Genomic DNA, 20,041 nt, shown 5'->3' on the forward strand with positions numbered 1-20,041 from the left:
ATTTCAGTAAGTGCTGATTCTAAGTAACTTTAACCAAGGTATATATTATATATATTTTTTCCTTTTTTAAGCTGACCCCATTGTGAAAAATGGACATTATGGCGGGTGTAGAAATGTGGCCTCTGGATTCCCAGGAAAAGGCTTGTCACCCCAGCGCTGAATGCTCGTCAGCGAGCTCCCTTCAGCTGCCAGCTCCTGCGGGGATGGCCTGTTAGCACCACCCGGCTCAAAGCTGCACAGCACAGAGGGGCTGGCAGCTGTGAGGGACCCCGGTTCAGCTCACTTCGCCACACGGTTGGCTGAGCCTGGGTTTGGACTTGCGTCGCTGCTCAACTTCGCCTTCTGTGCAGTCTCCTTTGCTTTCCTTCCACAGGTGCTCATCCAAGGGCACTCCTTCATAAATATTCTGCACACTCAACTCCATCTCAGCGCTTCCCGGAGAACCAAGTCTGTGACAAAAACCAAGTATTAAAAGTAGAACTAGAGGGGCTTCCCTGGTGGCGCAGTGGTTGAGAGTCCGCCTGCCGATGCAGGGGACACGGGTTCGTGCCCCGGTCCAGGAGGGTCCCACATGCCGCGGAGCGGGTGGGCCCGTGAGCCATGGCCGCTGAGCCTGCGCGTCCGGAGCCTGTGCTCCGCAACGGGAGAGGCCACAACAGTGAGAGGCCCGCGTACCGCAAAAAAAACCACAAAAAAACGCAACTATTTCAGATGGCTATATTTAGAGAAACCGTTTCTCCCATAACACATTTTAAAACAAATTAAACAGCTCGGTGAGGATCTTCACTCAGTATCTGTAGTTATACTTGTGGTAGGATTATAGATGATTTAAAAAAGGTAGCCTTTTTATTTTGGAATAAATTTAGATTTACAGGAAAACTGCCAAGATAGCACAGTTCCTGTATCCCACTGCCTGTTTCCATGAATGCCCTCATGTTACATGACCATGCTACACATCACACATGCCAGAGCTAAGGCACAAATGAACTATGTCCCAGACTCTGGATTTCACCAGGTTTCACCCAGGTTACTACATTGCATTTAGTTGCCACGTCTCCTTAGTTTCCTCCAGTCTGTGACTATTTATTTTTTGGGTTTTTTTTTAACATCTTTATTGGAGTATAATTGCTTTACAATGGTGTGTTAGTTTCTGCTTTATAACAGTGAATCTGCTATACATATACATATATCCCCATATCTCCTCCCTCTTGTGTCTTCCTCCCACCCTCCCTTTCTTTGGTTTTGACCTTAACAAATTTTGAAGAGTACTGTTCACATATTCTAGGTTAGGTTAAGGTTAGGAAGTTTTGGAAAGAATACCAGAGGTGAGGTACCCTCCTCATCACATCAGGGGGTACATGACATCCCTGGTGATATGAACCTTGATCACTTGGTTATTAAGGTAGCACTTGCCAAGTTTCTCTATAGAAAGTTACTGTTTTCTCCTTTCCATACTCCAGAAGACAGTCATTAAATCCAGCCCACATTGAAAAAGGAGGATTAAGCTCCACTTCCTAGAAAGGGGAGCTTCTACATGTATTATTTGGAATTCTTCTGTAAGGAAGAGTATGTCTCTTCTTTCTATGGGTGATTTTTAAAGATAATTTAAAAAAACACTTTAGTAAATATGAATTATTTTTGAAAGGAAGAAAACCCAAGACACATGATCTAAAAAATATTTTTCTTTTATTTTGTATCTATATGAGATGATGGATGTTCACTACTTACTGGGGTGATCACTTCCTGATGTACGTAAGTCATTGTGCTGTACACCTTCAACTCATACAGTGCTGTATGTCAATTACATCACAATAAATACTGGAAAGGAAAAAAATCAATGAATTATGAAAAGACAGGCAAGACACTGAATGTTTGGGATTTTTTAATTTTTATACACATGACAAGATTTTACACCGATAGTCAGTTAAATAGTACAAATTTACATTCATGAGGAATGTTAAAAAAAAAATTCAACTAAAAAACCCACTTCTTCCTGTGACCCAAAATCCCAACATTTTACAGTGCAGGGGAGAAGGGGGCTGGGGAGGAGCATCCAAAACAAGTCTCTCCCAAAACAAATGAGTTAAGTTTCACATTCCCTCTCCACACAGGATCCAAATGGTGACAGTGTAATTTACAGTTCATCTTTTTCAGCTGTAGATTTCTGTGAAAACAGAAAAATCAGAAGACATTAAAAACCAGCACAACAAACCTTAGCTCACAGAAGGTTCACGCACGGAAAAGACAATTGAAATGGACCCAGCCTATCCATTACCTTGAGCTGTAGGCTGGCACCTCACCTTGCTAATCTGCGAAATAACTTAGAACCCAACAACAAGATCAACAGTCCCTGAACAAACAATCAAAACTTTAAAATAGCCTAATGTTACTACAGTTAAGGCAGAAGCAAGTGGCAAAAACACAGAAGCACCGTGGGCTAAGGAACAATCTGCTTAGTAACACCTCAAGACTGGATGGCTAGCCTAAGGGAATAAAGGAAGTGGGAAGATCAAAGTACACACTTTAAAGAAAAAAGGGATTTGCTCCAGCTTTTGAATTTGATAATCAGATGACTACTTATTTCTTGACTTCTGTAACAGTCTTAACTTTGCAAGAACTAAAAATGCAAGTCCCACTCTTGGTTTGTTTCTACCTTTGCTGTTTCTTGTTCTTCCTCATCCGTTCCTGCATCCATTTCTTCGTCGTCGTCTTGCTCTGTGTCTTCTGCGGTATCCTCTGTTGTTTCTTCAGGTTCTTCTTCTGGTTCTTCTTCCACCTAAGGGGAACATTTATGAGCCCATTAATGCACTGAACACCTTGGATCTATTTTCACTTTGCTCATTTAAATAAATGTATAAGATCATAATTAACCTCACTCCGGTTTATCCAGAACTATAGAGTCAATCCTCTAATTAGAGTTAACAGTCAAGCTAACAAAGGGAGACAGACAAAAAAAGGATGTAACAGGGGGAGTTTCTCATTAATTTCTAGCAATGTGCGTGACACTGGGGATTCAAACATTCAATAAATTACTTCAAACCTTTGCATCAGGGTCAATGTTTAAGCTGAGGCGAAGCATTCTTTCTATTCTATCTCCATATGCTTTAGTGTCTGGTAAAAGATATCCTGACCGCAGTGTTGCTGTTTCAAACAAAACCACAGCAAGATCTGAAACTGTTTTGTCATCTTCATCTTCCTGAAATGGAAGAAGTCACACCTGATTAATATTAAAGGGTCCAAAGTAGTCAAATTAAAAGACAAGGAGTATGGCTATGATATTGCTCACCTTAACTCTTCGAAGCATATCTCTGATCAATGGGTGTCTGGGGTTAATTTCAAATGTTTTCTTCTGGCTGGCATAATAACTGTTACAGAGTACAAAAACAAACATCAAATTTTAGGGTCCATGCATTTCCCATACTCTATTACTAACTCATAATTACAGAGAACAACTTTTTGAAAAATCGACATGCTTATATATTGTTACATCATGCTTTATACATGTGTGGTTAGATGAAAGAGTACAATAATGAACTTTTTTTTTTTTTTTTTTGTGGTACACGGGCTTCTCACTGCTGTGGCCTCTCCCGTTGTGGAGCACAGGCTCCGGATGCGCAGGCTCAGCGGCCATGGCTTACAGGCCCAGCCGCTCTGCGGCATGTGGGATCTTCCCGGACCAGGGCACGAACCCGTGTCCCCTGCATCGGCAGGCGGACTCCCAACCACTGCGCCACCAGGGAAGCCCTGAACTCTTATTTACTAATGAATCCCAAGTGCCTTTGTTGAGTGGATGAACTGATTTAATGTCTTGTTCATCCCCTCTTAATGTATTCACTATCTTAATTGCATCTGTGTCTCCCCAGAGGTCTGGGTGCTGCTCAAGTAACACCTTCTCCACAATGCCTCAACCTATATGGTTCTAAGAAAAACTGCTGCTTTTCTCTGAAGTCAGCTGCAATGCGTTCTGAGTATACCTTCATCGTCGTTAGCATCCTACCATCCCCTGTGACTGTTCTCCCTCCTATAGCTGCATGCCGAGGACAGGGAGAAGCCTGTCTCCCTACATCCTGGTATAACCTATCATACACGCAGGACTTAGAGGATTATGATTTGTCATCCTGACTAGTCTGAATGTCACAATTTATTTTATAAATATTACACACTGGTGAGTCAAGCTAATTATGAATTATAGATATATTTTTAAATGGAGTTTGGGGATTGTGACAATGGATACTACACTTAGGAAAAGAATCCTTAAGCTAGGCCTGGGGGAAAAAAGTATGATGATTAGGTAGCTAATAAGAAGATATTTCAGGTAGAAGAGAATAAGAGCAAGGAAGAAGTCATTTTCTAAGGTATTGTTGTGACATTAAAATAAAAACTTGAAATACATATTTCTTGAAAATAAAGGGTACCAAAGACCCAGTGTACCTCCAGTACTTGGCCCTTGAGTTCAAATACTCGTTAACTTGTGCACCCTCTACCCTTTATTTTGTGGAGCATACTTGTTGGGGGTGAAAAAAAGGATTTAACTCCTTTAAGAAATTTAAGTGTCATTAACTTCATCTGTAACTATTATCTAAAAATGTAAAAGAAGTCCAGATACCAGGCCAAGCATATAATCTAATGCCAAAAGACATTATGTGTAACAGATTAAGAAAATTTCCATCTGTAGATAAAATACTTTAAAATAAATCACAACTTCAAGACCTTTTCTTTAGCAATCTAATGTAGCAATCTAATCCCTTTGTAAACTTATCTAATATACAACAGACAGTGGTGGACACTTAAAACACCTCAGTTCTTTGTATAGAAGCTGCCATTATCTTCTGAAGGACGGCTGTACAAGAGCTAACACCTCGGCAGGACTTCCCTGAGGATGCTTACTTTGTAGAGATGTCCTTGCCGGTCTGGTATGCTTGGGCTTTCATGATTCTCTCCATGTTGCCAGACCATCCGTACTGGCTGGCCACAAGAGCACATGGGGACTCGGTCAGGCGCTGAGAGACCACAGCCTTTTCAATCTTAGGATAAGGAAACCAAAAGTTAGAGATATAGAAATATCAACAGTTAAGGTCGTGAAGTAATTGCATTTCAACTCCTTAAGGGCTCATCGCTTAAGATCATAAACGGAGGCAGATCAGAAAAGTACCTCTCCTTCAGATCTTTAGGAAACTGTCATTTAATAATCTGAATTTTCAGTCATAAATAAGTACTTAAACATCAACTTTTAAAAACATTTAAAACTTAAGTTTAATCGGTAAAAATTTAAGCTATTACAAAAACAGTATTAAATTATGGAAAACTTTAAATTACAAAAGGGAAGAAAAATACGCACCCACAGGCTAACACTTATCAATTCTTTGTAGCTCATAAATTTTAAGCTCAACCTCCCAATAATTTAACTACAATATTAAATGTTGTTCTGTACAACTTTTAATGGTTACAAAAGTACCAGCTGCAAAGTTTAATTTGCTGACACAACACATTTTTAAAAATGAAGATGCTAGAATTTTCACAATTTCTTATTTCTAGAATACCTTGTCCTTGAGGGCTTTATCTTTCATCCAATTGAGCAGAGGCTCAAATTCTTTCTCAATTGCTTCACGACTCTCCTTACTTTTCTCACTTTCATCAAACTTCACTCCTTCCTTGGCAACATTCTGGAACCTCTTCCCATCGAACTCAGGAAGAGCCTGAATGCAGTATTCGTCCACAGGTTCTGTGAGGTAAATCACTTCATATCCCTTTTTCAGAAGTCGCTCAACAAATGGAGAAGATTCAGCCTACAAAATTAAGAAAGTAACAAAAATTTCCAAGTCTGGCCTTGGTATATTTGTTCATCCTCGTAGCTACATTTATGTAGTACCAGCAACCCCATTTTACAGGTGGAGAATTAAGAGGTGCAGAGAATATAAATGACTTTCTTCCTATCAGTGACTGACAGGCCTCATAACTACTTCAGTTTATAATTATAAGTAAGTTTTCCTTTTTTTCCCTCAAGAGTTGGCTATAAATCCCCAGCTACACACCAGGACCAGTTCAAGTTCACCTCACCTCTTTTCTGCTGGACCCAGCCATGAAGTAGATTTTGTCTTGCTTCTCCTTCATTCTTTCCACATACTGGTCTAGACTAGTAATGTCACTTGGATGATGTGAAGACTGGAATCTAAGCAGTTTAGCAAGACGTGTTCGATTTGAGTGGTCTTCTATCACACCAAGTTTGATGTTGGTACCAAATTCTTTCCAAAAAGTATCATTGTATTTCTCATCAGCAATCTTCTTGATCATGTCCAGGGTTTTACGGACAAGTTTCTTTCTAATCACCTAAACAGAATTAAAGAGTAACTTTACAGAAGCTCATCGCAAACTTTTGAGAACATACAATACGCAAGGTAGCAGGGGAGTAGCGGTGAAAGATACAGATGCTGGTATTTATCAAGGGGCGGGGAATGGTGAGTACTCCTATGTCAGATGGAGCAAAAACTAAGTTGTCACTGGAAACCATCACAAGATTGTTTTAATGTTTATATTCTAACTTTAAGACCAGGTAGTGGGCATATATGGGTATTCACTGCTCTTTCAACTTTTCTGTAAGTCTGAAAATTTTTTATTATAAAATGTTGGGGGGAAAACAATCAGATTCTCAGGATTTGATCATTCCAGAGTAAAATTAAGTTCTTTATCTGAAGAGCCAAGGATTAGTCGCAAAACCTGGGAACTCCACTAATGGAGTCTTGTTCTCTGAAGCCCAACCAAAGAGCAAGGCGGCCGGTCTCTTCCCAGAGACACTCACCTTAAGCAGTTTATGTTGCTGCAGAGTCTCACGGGAAACATTCAAGGGGAGATCATCTGAGTCCACCTTCAGGTGGCAAAAGAAAGTTCAGTTAGCAATAAAAACACTGGAAAAAAATAAAACCAACCAACCCAAAGAAAACGCCACTTCCAGACCCCCACTCTAATCCCCTCTTCCCCCATTCATCTCCAGATACTTACAACACCCTTGACAAAATTCAGGTATTTGGGCATCATATCATGGAAGTCATCTGTGATGAATACTCGGCGCACATACAGCTAAGCAGAAACCAAAAAAAAGGTGACTTTCTGGAAATCATACTTTCAAATTTTAAACTCAGTTTTTACCATATAAAAACCCACCTTAATGTAATCGCTCTTCTTAGATCCATATTCATCAAACAGACCACGTGGCGCAGATGTGGGTACAAATAAAATTGACTTGAAGGTAACTTCCCCTTCAGCAGTAAAGTGGATATATGCCATGGGGTCATCGCTTTCCTAGAAAGTTGGTATCTTAGTCATTCAAAAGGCACAGGAAAAAGGCAGCGCAAACGCTAAGCAATTTATTATGTCGTACACATTTAACTAACACAGTTTAACAGTTTAACATTTAACTAACAAAAAAGTACCCTTACCAAAAAAGTGGAGGTGGGGGGCAAGGAGGGAAGAAGAAACAATTAAGATTGCACTTCTAGCTGGCTGTACATGGTTGTTCTGATGATGACTGTCAATAATACTCTATCGCCTAAACCTGGGGAAGGATGGATGAGTCTAGGTTCCACACATGTAAGAGAACAGGACAGGAAAACCACCGCCCTGCCTAAATGACAAAATAATATACAACATTTCATGAGTGTACTGTTCAACCAAAAAAGTACTCAGGAACAGGATTCTTCCATGAAATTTGGAACAGCAGTGGATAAAAAGAGGTATGTAAATAGCTATAAAGCATAAGGATAGAAATTTCCTGCATTATACATTACCATACCCACATATGGCTACTGAGCACTTGAAATGTAGCTAGTCCACACTGAGATGTCCTGGTTAGTGTAAAACACACACTAGACTTTGACAACATGGTATAAACACACACCTCACAAAAATACCAACCAAACAAAAAAACCAAAAAGGAAACAACTCAATTTTTTATACTGATCACCTGTTGAAATAACACTGTTGGGTACATTGGGTTAAATAAAATATGTTATTAAAAGTTAACTTCACCTGTTGCAACTTTTTAAAAAAAATGTAGCCTCTAAAAGACTTAAAATCACACACTGCTCACGTATTTCTAATATAGCTGCTCGAGACGCAAGTACCTTTACATATGCACTAGGACTTTCGAGTTCACGGGAATGAAAGTAGAGGCAGAACCAAGGGAAAGTTTTTGGAAGTAAAGCTGAAAGGATGGTTGGATGTTAAGGTAAGGAAAACAAAGGTTAAGTAACAAGTTAGCAGATGGAATAGAGCAAAGAACAAATACAATCACAGAACATTAAGTTTTCTCTAGCCGTGCTAAGTCCATTAAACTGTTCTCTTTTGTGCAAGATGTTTCAGGAAACATTAACTTGAAACAATTTTAGTCAATGCTAGTTTTGGATTCTAAGAGTTACAAGAAATGATCAGTAAAAGAAAACAAAACGTTGGCAAGGAAATAGATTTAGTAATTATTCCTAGGCATATGACCTCAAAAGAAATGTTTGATGTTGTAAACATGCTCTTCAATATTATGTTAAAAGTCATTCAATAACATGGTTTTAGGTCTTACAGGTTCTGTAGTAGAAATCAAGCATGTACCTAGTAGGCAGTTCTAAACCTTTTTTGTAGCACAGACCACTTGGCAATTTGGTGAAGCCTACAGATTCCTTCTCAGAGTAAAATTTTTTTTAATGCATAATATAAAATACACAGGATTAAAAAGGAAACCAGTTGTGTTGAAATAGTTATAAAACTATTTTTAAACATATTTTTGATTTAGTAATGTTTCATTATCACATTATTCTAAAATAACATTTACCTTTGAAAATGATTTGTAGAAAGCTTTGTATTCATCCTCCTCCACTTCTTTCGATGGTCTCTGCCATATCGGTTTGATATCATTCATAAGTTCCCAATCCCAGACAGTTTTTTCAACCTGAAGTTACAGTATTTGATTAGTCTCTCCTAGCAGATATACCAGTGATATCAATAGTTATACCACAGTAACCACAGCTTTAGAACATTTCAAAAAAGTATTAATATAGGAAGCACCAAAGGGTACCTATGCTGTAGTATGGTTCTTGCCAACTGGATCAAAAAAAATTTTTTTAAGTACTTCTGTCTGTTATTTAATACAACAAAGACAAATGGTTATTCATTATCATTGATAACAATCCAATTAAGGTTTTTTCAGTTATTTTTAACTAGCTAAAATGTTATTTCTTAAAAATACCTGTTTTGAGTTTAGAAGGATATACATCTTATGTATTTCTATTTCATGACTTATAGAAACCCAACATCTTACAATAAATATTTCTCAAAATCCACCACCATTACTTCTACCTACTCTACTACCTAAGCAGACCAGAGAACTAATTTTATAGTTGATATCTACATGACAAAAGATGCAAAAAAGCTTTTTAAGCTTTTAAAATTCAAAACATATCATAAGCCATCAGTCCTGGGCAATATATGGAAGTCAGAGAACTCTTCATAAAAATGACCTGCATCTGCTACTTAAAACTTAGAGGGGGGGAGGGGGAGGGGGAGAGGGAGAGCACGCGCACACACACGCGCACACACACACAGTTTGGTTTTAAAAGCTGGGCCTACGGGGCCTCCCTGGTGGCGCAGTGGTTGAGAGTCCGCCTGCCGATGCAGGGGATACGGGTTCGTGCCCCGGTCTGGGAGGATCCCATATGCCGCGGAGCGGCTGGGCCCGTGAGCCATGGCCGCTGGGCCTGCGCATCCGGAGCCTGTGCTCTGCAACGGGAGAGGCCACAACAGTGAGAGGCCCGCATACCGCAAAAAGAAAAAAAAAAAAAAAAAAAAAAAAAAAAAAGCTGGGCCTACGGACTCACTCCTTGAAAAAAGAAGACCATTAAGAACTGAAGCGTACCTCAAATCGGTCTGGGCATATTTGGGTTTCTGTGTTTTTTCTAACATAAGCTAAACAATATTTTTTACCTTAGTTCTCCCCTCTCTCTGGTTTTATCAAGATATCATTGATACACATCACTGCATGAGTTTTAGGCATACAGCATAAAGGCTGAATTACACATATTGTGAAATGATCACCACAATAAGTTAACATCCATCATCTCATATAGATGAGAATAAAAGAATAAACAACAATTTTAAAAAATGGACCAAAGAAAGGAGTTTCTCCTTATAATGAGAACTCTCAGGATTTACTCTCTGACCTTTCCTAGACACCACAGAGCAGCGTTAGCTCTACTTGTCACGCTGTACGTGACATCCCTAGTACTTATTTACCTTATAACTGGAAGTTTGTACCTTTTGCACCTTCTTCCAACACCCCCCGACCCCTGGCAACAACAAATCTGATCTCTTTTTCTACGAGTTTGGTACTTTATAACCTAAAAAATATTTTAAGTAGGAAGATGAACCAGACTTACTTTTTTAGTTTTTGGTTTCTTTTCTTCTTCTTCTTCTTCTTCTACTGCAGCTTCATCATCAGATTCTTCTTTTTCTTCTTTTGCTGCTTCTTCTTCTTCCATGGGTTCCTCAACAGTTTCAGTCTGTTGAAGTAGAAAGTAGAATTACGGTTGAACTCATTTGTTTAATAATTCTGATTTCAGCTATAGGATATGAAACAAAATTACAGCTGAAAAAATCGATCTTCAGTAAGAAAACACTGAGAGTATCCTGTATTGAAAGAACCATATTTAACGTTCATTCTTTCAGTGTTAAATATTCGAGTATGTGCCAAGGTAATACACATAAATTGTATTCCTACAAATTTACCTTGCTGCTCCATACATAAATAGGAAAGTTTATGAACTGTGAATATTTTTTCACGAGACTTTTAATTGTATCCAGTTCCAGGTAATCAGATGCTTCTTCTTTTAAAACAAGGCTGCAAAGAAAGTAAGACGTTTAGAGAGAGACATGATGGTTTAAAGGATCTGATTATGAATTTGTCTAAATACTCATATGACTATAATAGCCAGCAATTCTGTGTATAACCAACAATGCCCCCGTTACCCGTGTTAAGAACTCTCATCACCGATAAAGGTTTGTGAGCTAAATATACCAAATATGGGTATGGTAAAGGAAGAACTTTCTTGTACTCCCTTGGGTGGAAAATATTCTTAGTTCCAAGTAAAAAAATGAAAATGTTCTCAACCTTCTCAATGTGCTGGATGTTTTTCATTTGGAGAACAGAAATCTCAAGTTAGCTGAAGGTGGGAAATCACTGCAATATTCTGGAGAAAAGTAGAATCATATGCACTCTGATAGCTACTCTAGAAATCAAGGGATTTTTGTAGTTAACCCCTAATAAAAACATGTTTCTTAAAAAAAGCTAGAAAATTAATCTGAACTATTGTTTACATTTGTACTAGACGAGAAAACAGTAACCACCTGTCACATGTGACTATTTACATACAAGTTAAAATCAGTTCTTTAGTTATATTGCCACATTCCAATAGTCACATGTAGCTAGTGGCTACCATATTGGACAGAGCAGTGATAGAACATTTCTACCACAGAAAGCTCTACTGGACAGCACTGGCTTAGATAATTACAATAGCAAAAATTGTAGCACTGCTTCCTCTTCTTCCTCACACCCCTTCTGCAAACACCACCTCCATCCACCAAAAATAATCATCACAGCGTACTCTCAAACACAGCAGGTAGTCGTGATGTTTATGTTCCCAGTAAATATGGGCAATGTTGTATCCATGGTTCTCTCCCTGCCTCAAAAAGCTTATAGTTTCGTAGCACCTGCCAACACGTAGACAGCACATGATGACACAGCCTAGTGAGGGGACTAAATCTCTGGTCTTGGAGCATACACATTAGTGATCCGGGGTTAGTGCAGAGTTGCATCACTTTTGGATGCAAATTGAAGCTCATGGTTAGACATCTTAGTTAGAGGTATTTAAGAGGCAATTAGACATATGAGCCCAGGGCCCCGTAGAGAGATCTAGACCAGGGGTTGGCAAACCCTGGCTGGCACCCATAAGAAATTTTATCAGGATACAACCTCATCCTATATTGTCTATGGCTGCTTTCAAACTAGAATAGGAGAGTTGTGACATGTGACAGATCCTGTAGTCCACGAGCTTAAAATATTTACTAGCTGATCCTTTAAGTTTGCTGACTCCTGATCTGGACTAAGAATATAGATTAGAGAACCCTGAGGAGGAGCTGGAACCTGGATCCAAGACAGTGGTTCAGACTGCATGAGGGACACGGGATAACGTGAAAGGGCTGAAACTGAACTTTTGAAGAAAGAGAGTATCAACATGTAGGCAATGGGAAGTTTAAAGAGATGAAGCTAGGTACTGAATGGATTGTTTTAAGGTATGAGCAGTAGAATGCAAATTCTGTAGAAAACACAAGAGAAAAACTACAAAAAAAAAAAAAAAGAACCTATTGCTGGGAGCCATACCAACTAAAATAACCCTGAATCCACTGGATTTAGCAACAAGGATTACTGGTGACTTATTTCAATGGAAAGATGGTGGATAAAGTCAAAACACAGTGGGCTGAGCTGTGAACAGAAGGTGAAGTAGCCACAAAGGCAAGTTTGCTTTTTTGAGAAGCTCAACAGTAGATGGGGGGCGGGAAGAAGAGAGCGCACGCCCGGCAGCAGCACGGGGCACGGCACCACCTGCCTTCGTTCCTCCTACCAGAGACTTCAATGCGTTTACACTTGGATGGGAAAGAGGAAGGTGCTCAGGAAAGGCTTTAAAAGACATGGTAGGCATCAATTTATGCTTAGTCTCCGAGGAGGTGGCGGGAGAGGCAACAGATGAGAAGCAGAGACTAGCTTTGGGGAGAAATGTAGAATACTCCCTCATGGTAGTACGAGGGACAGAGGTAATTTTTACAGCACTTACAGGATGCTAATTTCATGATCTCATTTAATCCTCACTAAATCTCTCATAAGGGTACAGTGGTGGCTAATTTAGGGGTACAGACAGGAGTAGAGAGGAAATTGAATTGTCTGATGGTTTCTACTTTATTAGTCAAATACAAGATGAAGTCATATGTATGCAGGGCAAGATCCTAACCTTGTCACTTCTAGACTTTCAGTTCCTCAAACGGGCCTCTTGCCTCTGGAACCTCCAACGTGCTGTGCTTGCTGCCTAGAATATCTGAACCTAATTTATTACCATTTCAGAAAGACCTTCTGATGAGGGAGGTATCCCTTAACTTCCTTTCTGGCATTTGCCACTCTGAAATTATCTCATGTTTTTTCTTCCTTAGTCGAATGAGCCATGTGAAAGCAGGGACAGCAACTGTCTTATTCTCCACTGTAGCCCTAAACCCTAGCAGGTAACAGGCACTCAAATGAATATCTGTTAAGTGAATGGTCGGGAAGGAGGGCTTAAAGAAAAAAGGTAATTTTGCCAAGGAAAGGAGGACCTGTTGTAAGATTTCATTTACTGATCAACCATCCATGCTACCGTGTGAAACCATCCTGATGACCCTTATTCATTCACACCAATACCTGCCAGTCATTCGTTAGGCTCTGGGAATGGAGTATCAACAAAATGTTTGCTCACATGGAGCTTCCATCTAGATGTCTCACCTGTCTCTTAGCAACCTAAGACATTAGCATCTCTTGGGACATCATTTTCTATCTCTTTCTAGTTAAAAGATGTGATTTACCTGTATTCTCCTACCACCTAACAGAGAGGGCCCTGGGGTTTAACTATTAGGGATGCCTCCTAAAGAGATCAGGAGATGTGAAAGGCAGGAGAAGGTAAATTTAGAACAGTAAATTAGTAAAAATACTAAAGTGCAGTTGTCTAGTTTCATGAAAGGAAAATCTCTGACAATGAAGATAGGAAATGTCTTCTGGGATGAAGAAAATTGGTCGAAATGATAGATGTATGCTTGTTTCCTACCTGAATATTTAAAAATCCTTAATGTTGAGAAAATTTTAAGCTGAATTAAGAAAAAAATCAAGACTGTAGGCACATTTTCACTTGGCAGAACTGGGCAAGTCAATTGACCTCTAAATTGGAATTTCTTTATCCCTAAGATGGAGAAAAAAACAAAAGGCAGAAAGCTGCCCTGTCGCCTGTCTGCTTCACGCTTCACAAAGCTGCAAGCACCAGGAGATACTGGGCATAAGATGTGTCTCATCGACACCAACGATAGGTACTGGCTTAAAATGAATTCCGCATCAAATTCGATAACTAGTAACTATCCTCGAATGAGACGTTTTCTTCCAAAGAACTTTCTTAACTCTCTTCAAGTCCTTTATCTGTTCCTGTGCTCTCCAACCCGCCCCCAACCCTGGCTACTGTCTTGGAATGTTTTCAACCGTTACCCAGGTTACCCCAAGAGTCTCTTCTCATACAGTCCTGCCACCCTCCACACCACCTTCAGAAAACCTTAACAAAGTTCATCAGAAATTCCATCAGTAACTGCCACCACCTGCAAGGAATACCTTGAATCTTGTAAACACGCTGTGCCACCGCCGTTATCCATGATGCTCCACAGACTAACACCACTTTTCTAAGTCCTGCTTACCTGGAAAACCTGGACAAGCCACTTGTCTGTGAGGCCTCCGATCTGCCTTCTCCCTGGAGAGCTAACCCTTCCTCCTTCAAGCCCTCCATAGACAGCAGCCACCATAACTCTGGGTCTGGCCCTTAGCAAGGCCTCAAAATACTTCAAGTGGTGAAAACTGTTCAAGTTCCTCATTTTTATAGGCAAAGAAATTAAGGCCCAGAATAAGCCGTTTGCTCAGAGCCAGAACCGGAGAATCAAGATCCTCGTTACGACTATTAATTCTCATTAGGAATTAGTAATACTCACGTAATTGTCGTTCCCCGTCCTAGAGTGTTTCCTCTGGGGTCAGCAATTACAGAAAATTCATTGGAGTCCGACTCCCAGATGTGCTGGGTGTCGTTGTTGTGTTTCGACGTGACAATAACTTTATCTGCTACAAGGAAGGCAGAATAGAAACCGACACCAAACTGGCCAATCAGTTCTGAAGTTGACTGGCCATCTTCTTGTGCCTCAGTCATTTTGTTTAAAAACTCGCTCGTCCCAGATTTGGCTATGGTACCAAGGTTTTTAACCAACTCTTCCCGGGTCATTCCTACACCAGTGTCTGTGACGTGGAGCAGGTTCTTCTCCTTGTCACACTAAAACCAAGACAAGAACAAAACAGTTATACTTGCTCACTACTCATGATATAAAAAGGAAATACTGAGCTATATATTGAGAAACTACCAGCTTTGGACCGCATCAATTCCAATACAGAAAACAAAACTGAGATATTTTCCTCATATAGTATTTTATGGCCTTTTCAAAAAGCGTACATCTTAAGCACAAGCATCTTTATAGAGAGTAAGTTCAGTGTATTTGATAAAGTATCCATATAAAGAGGGCAAGGACTGGTCTAAATGTCAAAGGGCATGGATAGACCTAAATGAAGGAAGCTATTTATGAAAAAAAAAATTCAAGAAAAATAAAATTTTATGTTTCATCTATTTCTTTGATAGAAATTAAAAGGATTCAAAATTTGAATGACTTCTGTCTTTGGAATCTGTGGTGACCAATGTTCTTCACTAAACATTCCCAGCTCTCTGCCTTCCAGAAATACAGTAGGATTATACTTCCTCCACTTATGGTTGGATAAGGCCATGTGACTAGCTCTGGCCAACGAGTTGCAAGTGGGAGTCACGAGTGTGGCTTTCAGGCTGGAGCCTTTAATTGATGCGAGACCCTCCAAGCTTTCTCTGCACCGTGGCAACCAGCTACACTTCAGATGGCGGCTGCTCAATCAGCCTGTGTCATAGAGATGATGCAAAGCAAAGGCCACAGGCAGCCATGATTGATGATTTAAGCCAGGGGTTGGCAAACTTTTTCTGGAAAAGGGCCAGAGAGTATTTTAGGCTTTGTGGACCATACGGTCTCTGTTAAAAGCAGTCACAGATAACACACAAACGGGCATGGCTGTGTTCCAAAAACATTATTTATAAAAACAGGACTTCCCTGGTGGCGCAGTGGTTAAGAATCCGCCTGTCAATGCAGGGGACACGGGTTTGAGCCCTGGTCCGGGAAGATCCCACATGCCACGGAGCAACTAAGCCCATGCGCCACAACTACTGAGCCTGCGCTCTAGAGCCGTGAGCCACAACTACTGAGCCCTCGCTCCACAACCACTGAAGCCCACACACCTACAGCCCATGCTCCGCAACAAGAGAAGCCACTGCAAGGAGAAGCCCGCGCACCGCAACGAAGAGTAGCCCCCCGCTCACTGCAACTAGAGAAAGCCCTCACGCAGCAACAAAGACCCGACGCAGCCAAAGAAAAAAATAAAATATAATGTTAAAAATAAATAAAAACAGGCAGCAGGTCAGATTTGACCCACAGGCCATATTTGGCTGACCCCTGATTTAAGTCCCTGACACTTGGGAATTAATTGTTATTGCTCCTAACCTAGCCTATCTTGAGTGATATGCATTCTCTATCTCTAAGAATTCTTTGTAGTTAAAAAGAAAATTGTTCTAAGCTTACCTTAATTTTAACCGTTAATTCCTCATTTCCAGCAAGAGCATTTTCATCAGTCAGTGATATTAGCCTTATCTTATCTAAAGCATCAGAAGCATTCGAAATCAGTTCTCTCAGGAAAATCTAAATGGAAGCCAGATTTAATACACACTTAGATTAGCCTCAAGATACACGAGACATTAAATTTAATGTCAAACTCATTTTATTTCTGCTCTGTACTCTGAAAAAGCACTCTTCAAGGACTAGACTTCTGTGGTACAGAGGTGGCATTACTCTCCTGGTAAAAGGAGGCACAGCTCTCTACACAAAGGGCTGTAGCGACTACAAGGAACACCTGAACTGCTGAGCGTAGCTGATACTCTATTTTCCTTCCTAATGACCTTTCTGTATGCAATACTCAAGGCTTAGTTTGTTATGACTGAACTTAAGACTCACAACTATTTAGCAGGCCATGAAAACAGTTGGAGGGGAAAGGGGGAAAAAAAAAAGAAGGGAAAATGTTTAGCAACCCTCCCCCTCCCTTCAAACACACACAAATAGGTATCTAGTAGTGATTCTTGCACATACTGGGTTTTTTAATTTTGCCAACTACTTGCTTGGAATTGCTATGTCAGCACATTCACTATGAAAGTTAACAAGTTAGCTACCATACGGAAACAAAACAACATTATCATAACCACATGTTGCTTACCTCTTTATTTTTATACAATGAATTGATGATAAGTTTCATCATTCTGTTAACTTCGGCTTGGAAGGCAAACTTTTCTGATTTCTCTCTAAGTTCTCTTATTTGGGATGCATTTAATCCATCCAACTGAATAGCTTCTTCCTCTCTAAGGAAATAAATTTGATCAACTAATACTGCATTACTTAATTCCCTCCAAAAATATAGGATCTGTGATGAGAGCGCAGTGATCTCTTAAGGTTGTCTTAACGGTTAAAAGGCTAAAATGCAAACCTTTATATTACTAGTCTACCATCTCATTATTATTTTATCACAGTAGTACATTACCTTTAACAGCAAGTTGGAAATACTCTGTGTTTAACATTGTCAGAAAAATAAACCCAACTTCCCTCGCCTAAAAAGCAAAGTTACACTCATTTATGTTTCCTCACAGGGAACCCTCTTTCTGGGAAACTTTGGCTTCTAAGGGTCTACAAAAGTTTAAGTCCTAAGAAGCCGAATCAAAACATTGCTCAACTGACAGAATTCCTTTTTAAAATTACTAAGTATACACACTGACCATAAAACCAAAGGAAAAGCCTTTCCTAAGGTCTTAGGAAGGCTATAGTGCTAGTATTCTGAAACAGAGTTATCAAAATAGTTTTCAAGGGAATTCATCTCATTTTGACCAGTCATTCTTAGTGGCAAAGTTAGGAGATACTATGTATGCACACACTTGCTACCCCTAACATTTTCTCTATTTAAATTCAGAGTATTAAACTGCATCTGGATCTTTCGAGAAGAGATACAAAAAAGCTACTGTATTCCAAGTTCCCAACGGGTTATCTGTATAGTTTCAGAAGAACACAAACCTCTGTATTACTTCATCATCTGTCCTTGAGCCTTCTCTACTTTTACCCAGATCTTCTTCCACTGTCCCATCCACATCCACTTCATCGTCAGCGTGGACAGACCCTGAAGGCAGATTTAACACCAGAAAACTCTTCAGCATCGTTGCTTTATGTACTTCTCAGAAGAAACAAGATCAAACGGGGCCAGCGTAGTGGTTGCAAAATTCAGTTGGCAAATACGGGAGGGGGCGATGTAAGAATGGATCCACAGGTTTAAATATCCAATGTAAACCCACGTAAGCGTATTTCTTATGTAAGTTCAGATACTGAGGTCTCCCAGGAGATTTTGAAATACGGAGGCAGCCATCACTTCTAAAGGGTGGCCCTGGGATCCTTTATAAATACTGTTGAGCAGATTCGATTCCAGGCCCCTTCTACATTCACACGTGTTGCCCGCAGGCCGAGACAAGGCCTCCAAACTGACCATGCCAAAACTTAGGCCTTCAATATCACAAGTCAGAACACGAAAAGGATTTGTGCAACCTCTAGCGAGGGGAACTGAAGGGCCCAGGGGCCTGAGAAAGCGAAGAGACGTTTAGAGATTTTAAGATGTTAAGGAGCTCGAGCAAAAGTGAGTGAAACACGCTGACACTGCCGGTTCGCTGCCCCCGGGCCTCACGCTCCACAGCCCAGCGGCTAAGAAAGGAAACTCGCGTTGGCGAGGCGTGGAAGCCTGGGGGGCGGGGGGGTCCTCAAACTCTGATGGCCAAAGGTTGCGGCAGCTGACAAAAGTCCTCCGGAAAGGGCACACACAATGCTCCCGGGGGAGGGCAGGGAGGGGGGCACGAGCCCGAGGGAGGCCCCACCGCGAGGAGGCCGAGCCCTCTAGGAGCGGATACTAGGAGATGTGTAAGGGATTAAAACGACTCCGTTCTCCTTTTGTCTTTCCAGAGGAAGGAGAGAGTAAACGAAACCCCGAGCCTCTTTCGAGGAAAAGCAATGGACACCCCACAGACCAAGCACAGGCCCTGTAATCCCCCTCCCGGGCTTAGCGCCCCCAGAATCTTCGAGAAGAGGCCGCGCTTGAGGAGGGGGGGCGTCCAGGGGGGACCGCTCCTCCAGGATCACTCACCGAAGGTCAGCAGGACGCAGCAGAGGCCCAGCACCCACAGGGCCTTCATGGCGCACGGCCGGTGAGTCTCAAGTCCCCTTTGATCGCAGAGGCCGCCTCCGCCCCCCCCACCCACGCCGGGCTCAGATCCTTACACCTCAAGCCTTGCGATCCGCCCACTACCCCCAAGCAGGTCGGGCCGCTTTTCACCCCCACTTCTCGAGGGCGGGGGACGGGAAACACGAATCCACCAATCGTGCCGTACCACGCACCACCTGTACCCAATGGGGACTCGTGGGGGGGACCGCAGTCCACCAATCGGAGCTGTCCAGGTGCGGTGTCCAATGCCCGAAGCGTGGCTCCTTCCGATTGGTCAGCTCTGGTTCCTTTTCTCCAATCAACTGGTTCCGCGGGCCCCTCTCACGCGGGACCGCCCCTTTGCCTGGGTTGCTCCGGTCTCTAAGGGCTACCCTCCAATGAACGTCAGCACAGAACACATCCTCCTTACGGAGCGGTCACGCGGAACCACTTCCGGATCCTAGAACTCGCTTACTCCGTGACCAGGGGAAGCGGTAGCCATGGCAACGCGTTCTTCACCTTTCCCTTGTCCATGCGTGGGGTCACGTTGGGAATGATTCCAGCGCAACTTTTCGCAGTCAGCTTTCTATCTGGCAGTGCTTCTCGGAATAGAGACACACGTGAGAAGTTGAAAATCCCCCGGCGCACTTTTCGATGGGGTCGGTGAGGAACTACAGTTCCCGGCATGCAACGTACCAGGGGAAACACTGTAGTGCATGCTGGGAATCGTAGTCTTTGATCAGCTGCGTAGTTTGGCTCTTTCTTCTGCCTTTTTCTCAGCGCGTCTTTGCGGGAACTCTGCTCTGCGTGTTTTAGAATTTACATCTCGTTCCC

General features: G+C 41.4%; 1 protein-coding gene across 1 annotated transcript; it reads right to left on the reverse strand.

Annotated features, from left to right (window-relative positions):
• Positions 1-1,865: 1,865 nt before the first annotated feature.
• On the reverse strand, positions 1,866-19,321 carry HSP90B1 (heat shock protein 90 beta family member 1). Its single transcript, XM_081250182.1, has 18 exons — positions 19,151-19,321; positions 18,040-18,142; positions 17,195-17,336; positions 16,510-16,626; positions 14,800-15,131; positions 10,765-10,876; positions 10,416-10,538; positions 8,816-8,932; positions 7,159-7,296; positions 6,997-7,074; positions 6,797-6,862; positions 6,058-6,327; positions 5,541-5,786; positions 4,888-5,024; positions 3,287-3,365; positions 3,041-3,196; positions 2,654-2,776; positions 1,866-2,164 (listed from the first exon to the last, which is right to left on the reverse strand). Exons 1-18 carry the CDS (start codon positions 19,197-19,199, stop codon positions 2,135-2,137), a joined length of 2,418 nt encoding a protein of 805 aa, XP_081106308.1. The 5' UTR covers positions 19,200-19,321; the 3' UTR covers positions 1,866-2,134.
• Positions 19,322-20,041: the final 720 nt, after the last annotated feature.

Source organism: Mesoplodon bidens (genome assembly GCF_964165515.1).
Source record: "Mesoplodon bidens genome assembly, chromosome: 11".
Lineage (NCBI taxonomy): Eukaryota > Metazoa > Chordata > Mammalia > Artiodactyla > Ziphiidae > Mesoplodon > Mesoplodon bidens.

What these genes read in the sequence shown, in the direction of transcription:
- HSP90B1 (XM_081250182.1), bottom strand. Translation starts at nt 19,199, where the DNA reads ATGAAGGCCCTGTGGGTGCTGGGCCTCTGCTGCGTCCTGCTGACCTTC. An exon ending in ATAAAGCCCTCAAGGACAAG is followed by an intron (nt 5,025 to 5,540) that starts GTATTCTAGAAA and finishes CCTTATCCTAAG; the next exon opens with ATTGAAAAGGCTGTGGTCTC. An exon ending in ACATTGACCCTGATGCAAAG is followed by an intron (nt 2,777 to 3,040) that starts GTTTGAAGTAAT and finishes TGTTCCCCTTAG; the next exon opens with GTGGAAGAAGAACCAGAAGA.